This window comes from Strongylocentrotus purpuratus, unplaced genomic scaffold (genome assembly GCF_000002235.5).
Source record: "Strongylocentrotus purpuratus isolate Spur 01 unplaced genomic scaffold, Spur_5.0 spur5_scaffold_10, whole genome shotgun sequence".
Lineage (NCBI taxonomy): Eukaryota > Metazoa > Echinodermata > Echinoidea > Camarodonta > Strongylocentrotidae > Strongylocentrotus > Strongylocentrotus purpuratus.
In genome coordinates, this window is record NW_022145595.1 from 8,307,316 (window position 1) to 8,321,122 (window position 13,807).

Here is a 13,807-nt window from a genome sequence, read left to right on the forward strand (position 1 = left end):
GAAAAGTTGAAAAGAAATAATATTCAGGTAATAGGTTTGCAAAGTTTGGGGTAGGCGCTAGCTGATGTTGTTCAGGGGAGCTAGAAATCGTAACGCCAATCCATCCATGTTGCTTTCTTCACTGATTGTAAACAAAATATATATTTTGATTTATGCATAGAGGACATCCACAAAATGATAGAAACGTGACCACACCAGTCAATGACAGAAGCACATGCAGATGTCGGTTATCATGAGGATACCAATTAATATGTATGATAACTGTTTGTATGCTTGTGTATTTATCTATAATGTTTTTGCTGCTGTTATTTGTTTTATTCTTACCAAACAGGACCTTGTGAAAGACCACCAAATTAGTGATATGTGCCACCCTGTATAAATATTAGAAATAAATGAATGAATAAATAAATGAATAATGAAGTGTTATCGCATGGAACAAAATAATGTCTGAAGGAAACTTAATTCAACACTACAGAACTTTGAAACCAAACTCTTCTTGAAATAAGTTTAACACAATCTTTACAGAGATTCCATTCAATTTCATTTATTTTCCATTTAAACCAATTTGAACAAACGTGTAAATTAACAGTAATAATATCAAAATATAAAATTGCGGGTTAGAGTTACTCTTAAAAGCGAAATGCTCGTGATAGGGTCCTTTTATTTACAAAATGATGATCGAAAACAACATTCATAAAGGGTTGTTGTCGCTTTTTGAATTAATGCACTGGTAGCGGTGGTGGTGAATAAAACACTTCTGTTCCTAGTGCTCTCATCGTGTCGTCTCGCGTCTTATTGGATCCACCTCCAATCTGGCTGCAAGAACATCCTGGAAATAATAAAGATGATTATAAAATGAATTAAACAAATAATAATGAATAATTAAATAATATGATAAAAATCCTAATTATAATAATAATAGTAATAACAATAATAATATTCCGTGTTTATGTAGAGCTCAATACATCGATCCAACGATGTGCCTGAGCGCTATTATTATTACCCCGGTCATCGGATTCAGGCTTACCCGCACACAATGTATGCACATTTTCCACTCCCTGGGGAGCATTCCAGCCAGTCGCCATTTTAAAAACGCACACTTGCGTCCAATCATATGAACTTTCGCATCCTACCGGGTACCCATTAAACACCTGGGTGGAGAGTAGCAAGTGCATGCAGGTAAATATCTTGCCGAAGGATATTAGTGCAGTGTCGGGATTCGAACCCCCGACCTTCGCATCTCCAGTCAATCATAGTAATAGTAATACAAATATTAATGATAAGAAAAAGTATAACAATGATAATAATAATACTAATGATAATGAAAATAATGATGATTATAATGATGGTAATAATAATGGTAATATAATGAGAACAAGCCTCATCAACATCAATGCTATTCTTCCTGAGGGAACTGCACTTATTTATTAACCTAACAATTGCTACGTGTAAATACCCATTTACAAATGCATATGCAAATGTGGAGTGATGTTTTGCCAAAGAGGATTGGTACCGGGCTTGGATTCGAACCCTCATCCCTAGGGTTGACACTCAAGTGAATAGGGACTTTTAGATTTACACGACGAGAGCGTGGACTGCCGCGTGTGACATTGCGTTAAGGCACTGGGCCGTGCCCGGCAGTGCCTTAAAAGGACGTCACATTACCTTGAAAGGATGTCACACGTGGCGGTCCACGTTCACGTCGTGTAAATCTAAAAGTCCCTATTGAACCACTGTACCACGACACCTCCACATCAAAGATACCGACACCGCACCAACTGCAGACAGAAGCACTAATTACATTACTTCAAATGGCATGGCGTTGGTTCACGGTGGAGTCGCTTTGGCGATTTGACTGAGGTATAAGTAGTTCAATTTTGAATTTTAAGTAAGATAAAACTTTAATTTGATGAATATTCCGCTTGAAAAAAATATTTTAAAATGTAAGCACAGTATTGTGAGTATCCGGCTTTTTTATCGACAGAAATAAAAAGAAAGATTCTTCAATAACCTGAAGGCCTATTTTTCTATTGATTGATATTTTTATCTATTTTTTGTGAGTCTTATTTATCCTGGGTAGTCACTTTAGTCATACTACCATCAAACACTACACTTCGTGAAAGCCTGACAATTAGCATTACCGCATCATGGACAGGTTTCATTTCATGCACCTGGATGGAGAGTGGCAAATATGGGCAAAACACCTTGTCCAAGAATGTAAGCACCAAGCAAATATCGAACCCAGGACTTCTCGCATGAGAGTCGAAACCCTTCACAAATATACCACCGATGCTTCCATAAGGTCATTACTCACCAATTTGGTTATTAGATTCCGATGATACTTGATGCCCCCCTCTCGAGCAACTTTCTCCATATGGTGTCTTGCACGATCTCCTGCAACTAGTACTTCCGTTTCCCCATTTGCCTGTTGAGGAATTTGAGAATAAGTACGATCGCAAAATCTATCGAAAAGATCAACTTAAGGCAAAATCAATACCCCTGTCTAAATATCCACTAATTTTGCACTGTGCTAAAGCCAAAAACAATAATCTCAACTACTTTATCACTATAGATTAATATTTCTCCACTACCCATCTGCATATCACTGCTTATATCCACACAAAAAAAAAATCATCATTTTATTTTCTTATGTATTTTATTGTTTTGTATTTCTTATTATATCTATTGTTTGATTTCTAATGTATTTTTTTGTTCTAGGATACATCAAGTTACTTTAAGAAACATATCAAAACAATTGGATATCAATTCATATCTCCCACTTACGGAGAAATACATCTAAACCTTGTATTCACATTTCTGCCTGTGCATGCATATATATGCAATTTGTATAACACTTTTTAATAACATGCGCATACTAATTGTTACTTTCAACGAAAATGGTATCAAAATGTGCGTATGACTTAAAAAAAGAAAAAAAGCAATGCAAAGTACGACAATTTAAGATTAAAAGCGGTTGCAGCGCATTGTGTGTGTGTGTGTGGGGGGGGGGGATTAAAGAATTAAAAGCCATATCCTCGAAATTTGATTTAAAATGAACTCTATATCCTGAATTCAGGCATGAAATCGGTAAACTAAATATTTGCATCTTCAGAAAAGCATTCTCATCATAGTGTTTGAAGCGGCAGATTGACTTTTCAATACTCACCGGTTCGGCATTTCTGCACATGGCTATTAATGACGTCATCCTTTCTGAAAATCCAGGGGCGAAGGCTTCTGGGTTTAGTGCCACAAAACATTGACCCTGGCCATGAAAAGAAAATGGAAAAAAAAAAGTAATGGTAATGATTAATGATTAATGGTAATGGTAATGGTAATGGTAATGGTAATGGTAATGGTAATGGTAATGGTAACCTTTCTTACAACATGCATGGGGGCCTACTAATTACGATGGCCTGCTATCACTTTATCCAGTAGGGAATTCGACATCATTCGGGTGTTTACCAAATATCAGGTGTTGTCAATCACCAGGATTAGCACGAGTTCTATGACCAACAGGCCTTATGTAATTAAAAGCTCTGCATTTTCCAACAATCACCACATAAGTCATTATCCTACATTTCTGTCACCCACAGACTCTCAAAGAGACTAAGGGTTATCCCCGGTGGGACCATGGATTTCCTGTGTGCGAGACTTGTACACCCATGGATGGTATTTTCGTCAAGTCTGGTGTCAGTGAAGTATGATCTTCTACAGATGGAAACTGACTACCATCTTGGTTTTAAACACGGAGTACCGATACACTCACCAAGTCAGCTTCTCTTTCACCGGCGCTCCATTTTCTGATGTTGGTACCAAAGTGTGCCCCGCCCAGTATACCAGTTATCACCTCCACCATCAGAGCCAGACCGGTTCCTTTGTATCCACCTGTAGTCTCCCCTCCACCAAGGGGTTGTAGGCCCCCGCCGTTAAGTACTTCTTTTGGATCACTCGTCTCCTGTGTGAAAAATTCATTGGCCCTTGATCAGCTGGATACAGGACCCTGTTTCGTAAAACTTGATATCAATAACAAGTTACAAGCTACTGTTATAAGCTACTGAAATCATGGCTTCTGATTGGCTGAGAGCAAACTTGATATCAATAACAAGTTACAAGCTACTGTTATAAGCTACTGAAATCATGGCATCTGATTGGCTGAGAGCAAACTTGATATTAATAACAAGTTACAAGCTACTGTTATAAGCTACTGAAATCATGGCATCTGATTGGCTGAGAGCAAACTTGATATCAGTAACAAGTTACAAGCTACTGTTATAAGCTACTGAAATCATGGCATCTGATTGACTGAGAGCAAATTTTTCATAGAAATTTAGAATTTTGTATAGATAAAAAGTTTTATGAAATGGGCCCCAGGACCCTGTTTCATAAAACATGATATCAATAACAAGTTACAAGCTACTGTTGTAAGCTACTGAAATGATGGCATCTGATTGGCTGAGAGCAAATTTGTCATAGAAATTTAGCATTTGTTATTGATAAAAAGTTTTATGAAACGGGCCCCGGGAACGGGCCCCAGATGTTGACGGGAAGGGTGTGTAATACAACATTCTTGAAATTTCTTTGGACTGCCGAACAGTTATATTTTCTCAAGGAGATATATTTTTCTCTAAATGTTTAGCGCTGAATACCGCTGAAGGTGAATATGATCACGAGGGGAAAATATAACTGTTATAAAAGTAGTGTTAACATTATTCTTGATTTGATGCTTAAAAAGTAAAACCAATTTAAAGTGGTATTTCAAAGGCAGATACACTGACCTGTGGCATTGTAAATGCGCTACATAAATAGTCAACGAACAATAATGGTTAATTTATTCATTTGAATCACAAACGAGGTAAAGTAACTTTATTTTAGGGCAGACAACTTCAATCAAATGGAATTGATTCCAAATTTCAAATCTATCTTTTTTAATGATTTCCAACTTATTACTCTTCAGCCGTCTCTAGTCTTTTGGCTTATGATTCCCTGCCTATGTCCTACAACTTTGTCTTCATAACTATACAACAACAGCACTGACAACTATAATTATAATACATATATACATTTATATAGATACCTTTCCATCTGAATTACTGCCCCATCCACTGGGTAAAGTTTGTCCTTTGAGATGACATATTTCAACCTGTGCATTGAAATAATTTAATTGGTACAAATTGAACATGATTTTCTGTTTTAGGGTTAATTGTGATAACATGGAATTTACTGAGACATAACATAAGGACTTGAGAAAAGCGATCTAAAGATGGAATAAAAACTGGATAGAAGACATCTTATGGGGGATAAATGTTCAGTGACATCTTGGAAGGGAAGACGGGGAAGACGAAGACCGAGAATTTGGATGGTGTCAGACTTTAATAATAATAATATTGGATATTTATATGGCGCACATATCCACCCTGCAAGGTGCTCAAAGCGCTCCAATATTACCCCGGCTCTGCTAGGCTACCGATTTCGGTGCTCGCATTCAAGGAATTCCTTCCTACCGGTCACAATTTACTTCACCTGGGTGGAGTGTGGCAAAATAATGTAGATCAATGTCTTGCCAAATGACATTAGTGCCGCGACGGGATTCGAACCGCGAACCTTGTGATCGACAGTCTGGCGACGTATCCACTCGTCCACGATAGATCACAGATCATATAACATTATGAAGAAGAAGGCTTAATGTATAGAGGGATGGGATAAGAAGTAAAAAGGGATCTGGTGTGTGGACACCAGGACACCTGAGACAGAGACTTCATCAATTTGCTTGGCCTATACATCTAAAAAAAAAAAAAAAGTATTCTACAAAGGATCTAATTCAACCAGTTCAGTTTTCTTTCTTGAGTTATATACCCACAAAATAAACATTTACAAGGGGAAGGAATAAATTAGTAGTTAAATGTTTATACGAAACGTTTAACATGATAAAGGAATTACATTATACTTCTACAGATGTACTATCTAAGATCAATTTCAGAAGAGAAAAGGATAGCTAGTGGACAGAGAAAGGAGGTTTGAAATGTGAAAAGCAGGAGGGATATAAAAACAGGAAGAATGGGAACGAGTAGAGAGGTTGAGAGGGGAGAGATAAAGTGAGGAAAGAAGGTAAATGGAAGTGACGTCTGATACCTACCTTACCATATGCCACTGTAGTCGTAGCCATATCTAAGTCAAAACTATCCCCGTTATTAGCAGGTGCGCTGCAAGCAATGGGATTTGTGCCAGTGATGATCTGGATAGAGAAGGGGTTTCAACATGTGAAAATAATTGATCTATTTGCTTGACCTATACGTCTAAAAGAATTCAACACAGGGTCAATCGGATGATCTAATGAGATGTGTCCTAAATGTAAGAAGTGTTCTCTGCAATTTAAAAAATAAATAAAAAAATAAAAACTATTATGATATGTACAAAGACTTATCATGCTTATCAAGTTTGGTAACCTTTAGAGTATATGAACTATTTATGTGACTTCAGACTTCAGGCTTCAGACCCTTTTAGGTATGCCTCGCAAACCATTTCTATGTAGAACACAATTTCATTTATACCCAATTTTTATTTTACTAATATTTGTATGTATTACTTTATTGTTTTATCAACTGTTCACTTTCTGTACCACCAAGGCCCTGTCTTACAAAGAGTTGATGTCGATCGTAACTTATTTGAGATCGATATCAATCGCAACTATGTACATAAGAGATGGGATACTGCAAACGTGCGATTGATTGGAAGACTTGTGGTTGATTTGGATCAATCGCAACTCTTTGTAAGACATGGCCCAGATGTATATTTATATATGTTATATTTATACTTGTAATATATTTTTCAATGATGGTTTAAAAAATAAAGAAGAAATGACTTGAAATGAAAATGAGTCAGTGAGCTGCAAGGACAGATTGAGAACCTACTTGTTTAGATCTGGTAGGATAGACACAGGGAGATGTGTTGGTGAAGCTTAGTCCGATCATACCCGTATCTTTAATCCTCATGGAGTACCAACCTGCTATTCCGTAATGGTTAGAACCTGTAACGTAAGCAAATCAAGACCACCAACAGAATACCGTAACGTTTACAACCTGCAACTTACTAAGCAAATTAATACCACCAACTAAATACTGTAACGTTTAGAACCTGTAACATAAGCAAATTAATACCACCAACTAAAATCAGAATAAATTCTAGTGTAATGATTTATAATAGCACTGCTATTTCATAATGGTTATAACCTATAACGTAAAACAAACCAACACCACCAACTGAATACCATCACGTTTACAACCTGTAACTTAAGCAAATGAATACCACCAACTAAATACCGTAATGGTTAGAACCTGTCACATAAGCAAATTAATACCAACTGAAATCAGAATATATTATGGTGCAATGATTTCTAATAACACTGCTATACCATAATGGTTAGGACCTGTAACGTTTTGTTATTACTTGTTAAATATTTTGTATTTGATTTGTCAATAAATACAGAAACATCTGCTAAAAAAATACATAATTATTTTTTAAAACCTGAATAGGTTCAAGAAAATGATAAGTGATTGTACTCGTGCAAAGTTGTGTATTGCTATACTTTTCTTTGAAATAAAGAAGTGAAAACAACAACACAACGCATCACTACGCAGATATACGTATCATTATGTAGGCCTATACTCACTCAAAGATATATATATTACGAATAATAAATGCTAACAAGAGTATTAGTAAAGGTGCACTGCATGCACGTTAAGTCAAAATAGGATAATGAACGAGACTAAGTGTCAAGTTTATTGTCTCACTCATTTTGACTTAACCGAGTTTTTTTTAATCTGAGCGAGTCTTTAACTAAGTTGAGTTTTCAGGTGTCTTTACCAGGTCATTTCTTTGCATCCATTTCAAATCTCGCCCTTACCTTTTGCTACAACCCATCCTATACCAGCCTGTTTCGCCTTCTCGATGACCAAGTCCGTACAGAACTGCCCCACGACAGGACCAAGTAGGTTCCTCCCATCCACCCAGGCTGTTCCTGCCATCTCTTTTATGATGACCGGTTCACCGTCTCCTGCGGTCACGCCATGTTCAACGTTCTCAAGGTATACATCTACGGATTGATGACAGGAATAAGAGAATAACGTTGGACTGTGTATCACAGGGTCCGCGGTTCGAGTCCCTCCACGACACTAATGTCCTTTGGCAAGATATTAATCTATATTTGCCACTCTCCACCCAGGTGTTTAATGGGTAGCGGTAGGAAAGAATTCCTTGAATGCTGTGAGCGCCGAAATCGGCTGCCTAGCAGAGCCGGGGTAATAGTTAAAGCGCCTTGAGCATCATGCATGGTGGATATGTGCGCTATATAAATATGAAATATCATTATTATTATAGTATTACCTGTAAAGGCCTCTGGCACAGGGAGATGTGAGTTTGGGACGGAGGCATATAGGGGACGCAGTCACATATGTCTTGGTTTTTAACAAAGAGCCGCAGAAAGGGAATCGTAATCATCAACAGCGGAAAAAGTCATCATGGGCATTTAGATAAAATATTTTCAAGAGGATTGTTACCAAAGTGACATTTTAAGGATATTGTATGAATTACTCATCCTTCTTACCGATACGATTCAGCCCATGACTAAAGTGCCCTCTACTGTCAGCTGATACCAATAGCTCAGCCAGCAGAGAAGCGTGGGTGGGGTTTGTTCCCCTGGCAACCATACATCTTTCAATAAATGAGTGGGCCTCTGCCACCTTTACAAGCACGCCCTCTCTGAAAAGCGAAAAGAGTTGAAAATAATTCTTTCAAGAAATACAGATTAATATAAATGACAATACATATTGGGATTAAAATGAAATTATCACATTAAAAAAAGGAGTACAAAGAATATAAAGAGTAACTCAAAACTTTGTCTACAGAACCCATTTCAGGTGCATCAAGTATTCTACTCATAAGTATATATATATACCTATACATGTAATATGTGTCAGATCATGAATTATTTTTCAATGAAATTTTCTCTTGACAATTAGCCTATTAGGTCAGTAAATTTAGCTAGAACTCACGTTGAATCCATGCATGCACAGGAAGTAGAAGGTTGACTTGAAGAGATCTCCTTCCGTCAAAAAAATGCGCTTCCTATGGGCTCGAGCTCTGCAAATTGCACACTCTGCGACGATCTGCTACATACCCTATTTTTTGCAAAATGAAACAATTGCGAAATAGAACAAACCTATTTACATTATTGTTAACAATTCACTTATTTTGGGAAACAATTTTAAAGATAAAGTTGAGTTCTAGTCATGCGATTGCATTGTGAAAGAAACGTTGCGGAATCGATCAGAAAGGGTTGAAATAGGAAGGTGATATTATAGATATATTGACTGCTATGAGAGGCATCACTGTTTATATAGGCTCAAGGGGACGTTACATCCTGCTATGACCCTGAGGCGCTAGGGCGTCCCCGAGAGCCAGTATAGAAACAGCTATGCTTCGAATTAAGCAGTCCAAATATCTTTTATAAACCGAATTCACAAACAAAACTATGGAGAATTCTTACCTTATCCTTTTTTTGAGTAAAGAACCAATGGGGATCTTATTTATGCGGCCCGTTATCCGGGGCAACGAGCATCTTTGCATATTAACTATTGACCGTTTAATAGGCGGGTGTGGTTAAAATCACAACTCCAATTTCGACCAATCAGATGACAAGATTTATTCAACATACTAAAGAGAGGTATATTATATACCTCTCTTTAGTATGTTACATGAAACAAATAATATAATATTATTTGTTTCATGTAAAATAACAATATATTAGATTTGTATAAATGTGTGTAATTAAGCCTCATTTTCGTAAAAACATTAAACTTTTATGGCAACATTCACTAAACACAGCACCAAAATTTACCCAATTACACACACAAAAAAGGTTCATACTCTTGATAACATAAATTTACATAAGTTTTGATTAATCATTAAAAAAACATTGCTTTTAGCATAAATGTGCATAAAATTAAGTCCTGTATGTTTCGGAGATGTGCATCGAAAATTGAACAATATCAATGGTTCTCGACATTAATAGCTACTTTTTTGTTCAATAAATAATGTTACATAAATTTGCATAAAAATGACCAAAGTAATGGCACAAATTGATTTTTTTTTTTTTTTTAATAATCAGGCTGTTTGTCATCTAGCATTGGGACATTACATAATCATCAATGAAAGTTTGGCGTGAAGGATGATACATAGATCGTTATAAAATGACAATATACAAATGTTAATTTGCCTCATTATCGTGAAATGGTCAATTTTCACAAGTTGCGACATTCATATTCAAATTCAGCACCAACAATAGGCCATTTTCGTAATGTAATCGAATTTAATGCATGAGTCTTTGTGAAGTGCCTCAATAAAAATCATTTCATTCACCGGATAAGAATAATAGTATTTCAATAGTCAGAATCCGCACTGCATACATTGGTTGTTGCCAGGTTGGATAAACATTATGGCTTGACCTACCTAACAACATTTAATATATGCAGTTTGCATTCTGACTATTGAAATACTATTATTCTTATCAGGTTAATGAAATAATTTGTATTGAGGCACTTCACAAAGACTCATGCATTAAATTTGATTGCATTACGAAAATTGCCTATTGCCCTAGAGCACCAATAGGTGGGGCAAACTAGGTGGACCTAGAAAATGAGAAAAAAAACAGTGCCCTTTTCCATGTCATCCCATGAACATGTTCCATTTAACTCATTGGATCGTTTATGGACCCTCTCATGCCTCAGACCTCAGTCACACCTTTGCGTATTTAATGCGTAGGGTGAGGCGGGAGAGAGAGAGAGAGTGATAGAGAGAGAGAGAGAGAAAGAGAGTGAGAGAGAGAGAGAGAGAGTGAGAAAGAGGGGAGGTGGGCGTAATGCCTCAGTCCCTACGTCTATGCTCAGTCACACCTTTGCGCATTTGGCTTGCGTATTGAGGCGTATTTATGACAAACCGTTTTAACATTTATTCTTATTTCTTGATATCAAGAAATAATTTTCTGTTGTAAAGCAATGGTAGATTTGATATCATGAAATAAGAATAAATCAATGTTAAAACGGCTTGCCATAAATACGCATCAATACGCAATCCAAATACGCAAATATGCATGTGACTGTTAACTCGATCCTCCCCCTCTTTCTCACTCTCTCTCTCCCTCTCTCACTCTCTCTCTCTCTCTCTCTCTCTCTTTCTCTCTCTCTCTCACTCTCTCTCTCTCTCTCTCTTTCTCGATCAGTCTCTCTCCCGCCTCATAGCTCCTCCGTTTGTTAGTGTGTCCATAATTTACATGCAAGCACACTACGACCACAAATCATTGACCTTTCATGACGGATACGTCCATTGTACATGTGTGTATTGACAAAAGTAGGACCTAAATACGTGGAGTAAAATGACAAATAAACAGACTGGTAATGTGTATTGACACGGTAATACATGGTCAGGAGTACAACTATATATACTCACTCCGGATAGACAAGCAATAAATGGCGATGAGGTACGTGTGAAGCCCACATGCACTTGACTGTCGTGTGTCCTAATTACGTAATTGAAAACTGTGAATCTGGCCTTACAGAAAATATCTATATTCTGGCAAAGAAACTTCAAATCTTAGACTATATTTAAGGTTAAATTTAAATGCTACTCACGAACTCACGGACCCACGTTACTCCTGATCTTAGCATGCTCTGTGAAGTATATGAATACACACATCCCTCGAGTCTAGCCCAGGGTACTTACTGCATGACTGACCTCGGTTTAATAGCCGAACATATATGCATGACTGCGCACGTACTTTAGACTTTTTATTTATTTATTTATGTATTTGATCATTACTTATAGACCTATGTTCTTAAGGGGCGTTATAGGAGGCGGTATGTTATATTTGAAGATAAACTCCAGTACTGGTAAAAAAAAAAAAAAAAATCTCACAGAATCAAACGAAACTTACACTGAATGTTCAAGATTACAAATAAATGACATGTGCCAAACAATTTTGGAAGAAAATGTATACTGGCTGAGTAATGAGCATAGAAAGATAAGGAAATCAAGGTAGTACTAGCCCCGACACCATGTGTGTTGTCCCATATATAGCTTTCTATGTGAGTGCATGTTACTTTACCAAGACTCGGTCAAATTTATTATGATTTTGATGACTCCAGAACCTTGCAGTGCACACCAATACTTGTATGCTACATGATCAACTGTTTCTGATCCTTTCCACACCTTTTCTTTCACAATGCAATCGCATTACCAGTACTAAAATTTATCTTTAAGAACCAATAGGTAAATTTTACTCGTTGAACACGATCGATGCTTATGCTTCCATTAATCGTAATTGCCATTTAATCTTTGTCTTGTATATTGGCCATGATTTAAATTTGCATTATATTTGACGAATAACATGAATCAAACTATCAATCAATTTATCCATTAATCAATCAAGACATATCGTGCAATTTGTTTTCATTAGTTCAATTAAATCAACCATTGCATCAGTCAATTAACCAATCAATGAAAATCAACCGCAACTCAATCAATCAATTAATCAATCAAATAATAGCCAATCGACTTATCAATCAGTCAGTCAACCAATCAATTAGTCAATCAACTTACCAATATATCATTTGCCCAATCAATCAATCAATCAACCAACAAAACCGACCATAAATCAATCAATTAATCAATATATCCCCAAAGAGGGGGGGGGGGGGTAAATTACCCTCCGAGGACAATCCCCCCCCCCCCCCCGAGTGCAATTATCCCCCGAGGAGAATTACCCCCGATGACAACTACCCCCGAGGACAATCATCCCGAGGAATTTGCATCACTGTGACGTATAATGCGAGCATCTTTCCAAATTGCTTTTTACAGAAAATTTCATATATGTTCATTTTCTTAGTTATTTATGAAGTTCATTACAGTCTGTGATAGGGAGGGTTGAGGTTCCCGAATTCTTCCGTAGTTCTTCCATCGAGTAAAGTACAGAATGAGTATGGGATTTCATGGGCTCGTAGCCATCTCTCAATGTGTCAGATCGATTTTTGCTATTAAATTTTGATTTTCCACGGGGGATAATTTTCCTCGGGGGGGGGGGGGGGTTGTCCTCGGGGGTAATTCTCCGCGGTTAATTTTCCGGGGAAAATTGTCCTGGGGGGGGGGGGGCGATTACCCAGGGGCCAATTGTCCTAGAACCCTTCATGAGTGACAAATGAAAGAAAGTCCCGAATTTTATTTGTAATGATTGTTTTATCCTGAAATAACTGCAAAACTTTTTAATTTACTTTATTTTTATATTATTAATTCATGGTTTATTGAAATGGAAGCCGATGGCTGAACTACTCACAACTTAAATAATATGTACATGTAGGCCTATTTAAAAACATGCAGACACATTCAGTATAACTCCATGTACAATAACATATACGATAATATGACATGACAGGAAGTCAAATATATAATGAACATGTAAACAGAAAAATTAAGGAGAATGAGAACGTCAATCATATCTTTAATTTTTTTTCTTCATACATGATATGCAAACAAAATAATTTCATCTTATAAATAATTAACGTTATTATGAACAAAATAATATCAATCATATTTCTCAGTCATAAATGCAACACACTTTCCGTAATGAAACTCCATTCTAAAAACAGAAAGATTATTTCTTTGATTCAATTTCATTATTTTTTTTCCTATGTAATTCTAATGCTGTCAGAATCGAAGCAATAAGTGTTTGCTAAATTAAGACACACAGCTTACTCCTACCCCT

General features: G+C 36.7%; 1 protein-coding gene across 1 annotated transcript; it reads right to left on the minus strand.

Annotated features, from left to right (window-relative positions):
• Nucleotides 1–528: 528 nt before the first annotated feature.
• LOC584101 (uncharacterized oxidoreductase YjmC) lies at nt 529–11,733 on the minus strand. The gene is made up of 11 exons (XM_030979375.1): nt 11,682–11,733; nt 9,048–9,173; nt 8,600–8,754; nt 7,901–8,089; nt 6,909–7,024; nt 6,134–6,232; nt 5,075–5,140; nt 3,767–3,955; nt 3,167–3,262; nt 2,315–2,425; nt 529–829 (listed from the first exon to the last, which is right to left on the minus strand). The coding sequence occupies exons 2-11, from the start codon at nt 9,056–9,058 to the stop codon at nt 773–775; spliced, it is 1,089 nt and encodes a 362-aa protein (XP_030835235.1). The 5' UTR covers nt 9,059–9,173; nt 11,682–11,733; the 3' UTR covers nt 529–772.
• Nucleotides 11,734–13,807: the final 2,074 nt, after the last annotated feature.

Bases quoted from the DNA above. Each gene is read 5' to 3' on its own strand.
- LOC584101 (XM_030979375.1), bottom strand. The intron at 6,233-6,908 runs GTAGGTTCTCAA...TTCTCTATCCAG, and splicing joins ATCCTACCAGATCTAAACAA to ATCATCACTGGCACAAATCC. The intron at 2,426-3,166 runs GTGAGTATTGAA...ATTCCTCAACAG, and splicing joins TGTGCAGAAATGCCGAACCG to GCAAATGGGGAAACGGAAGT.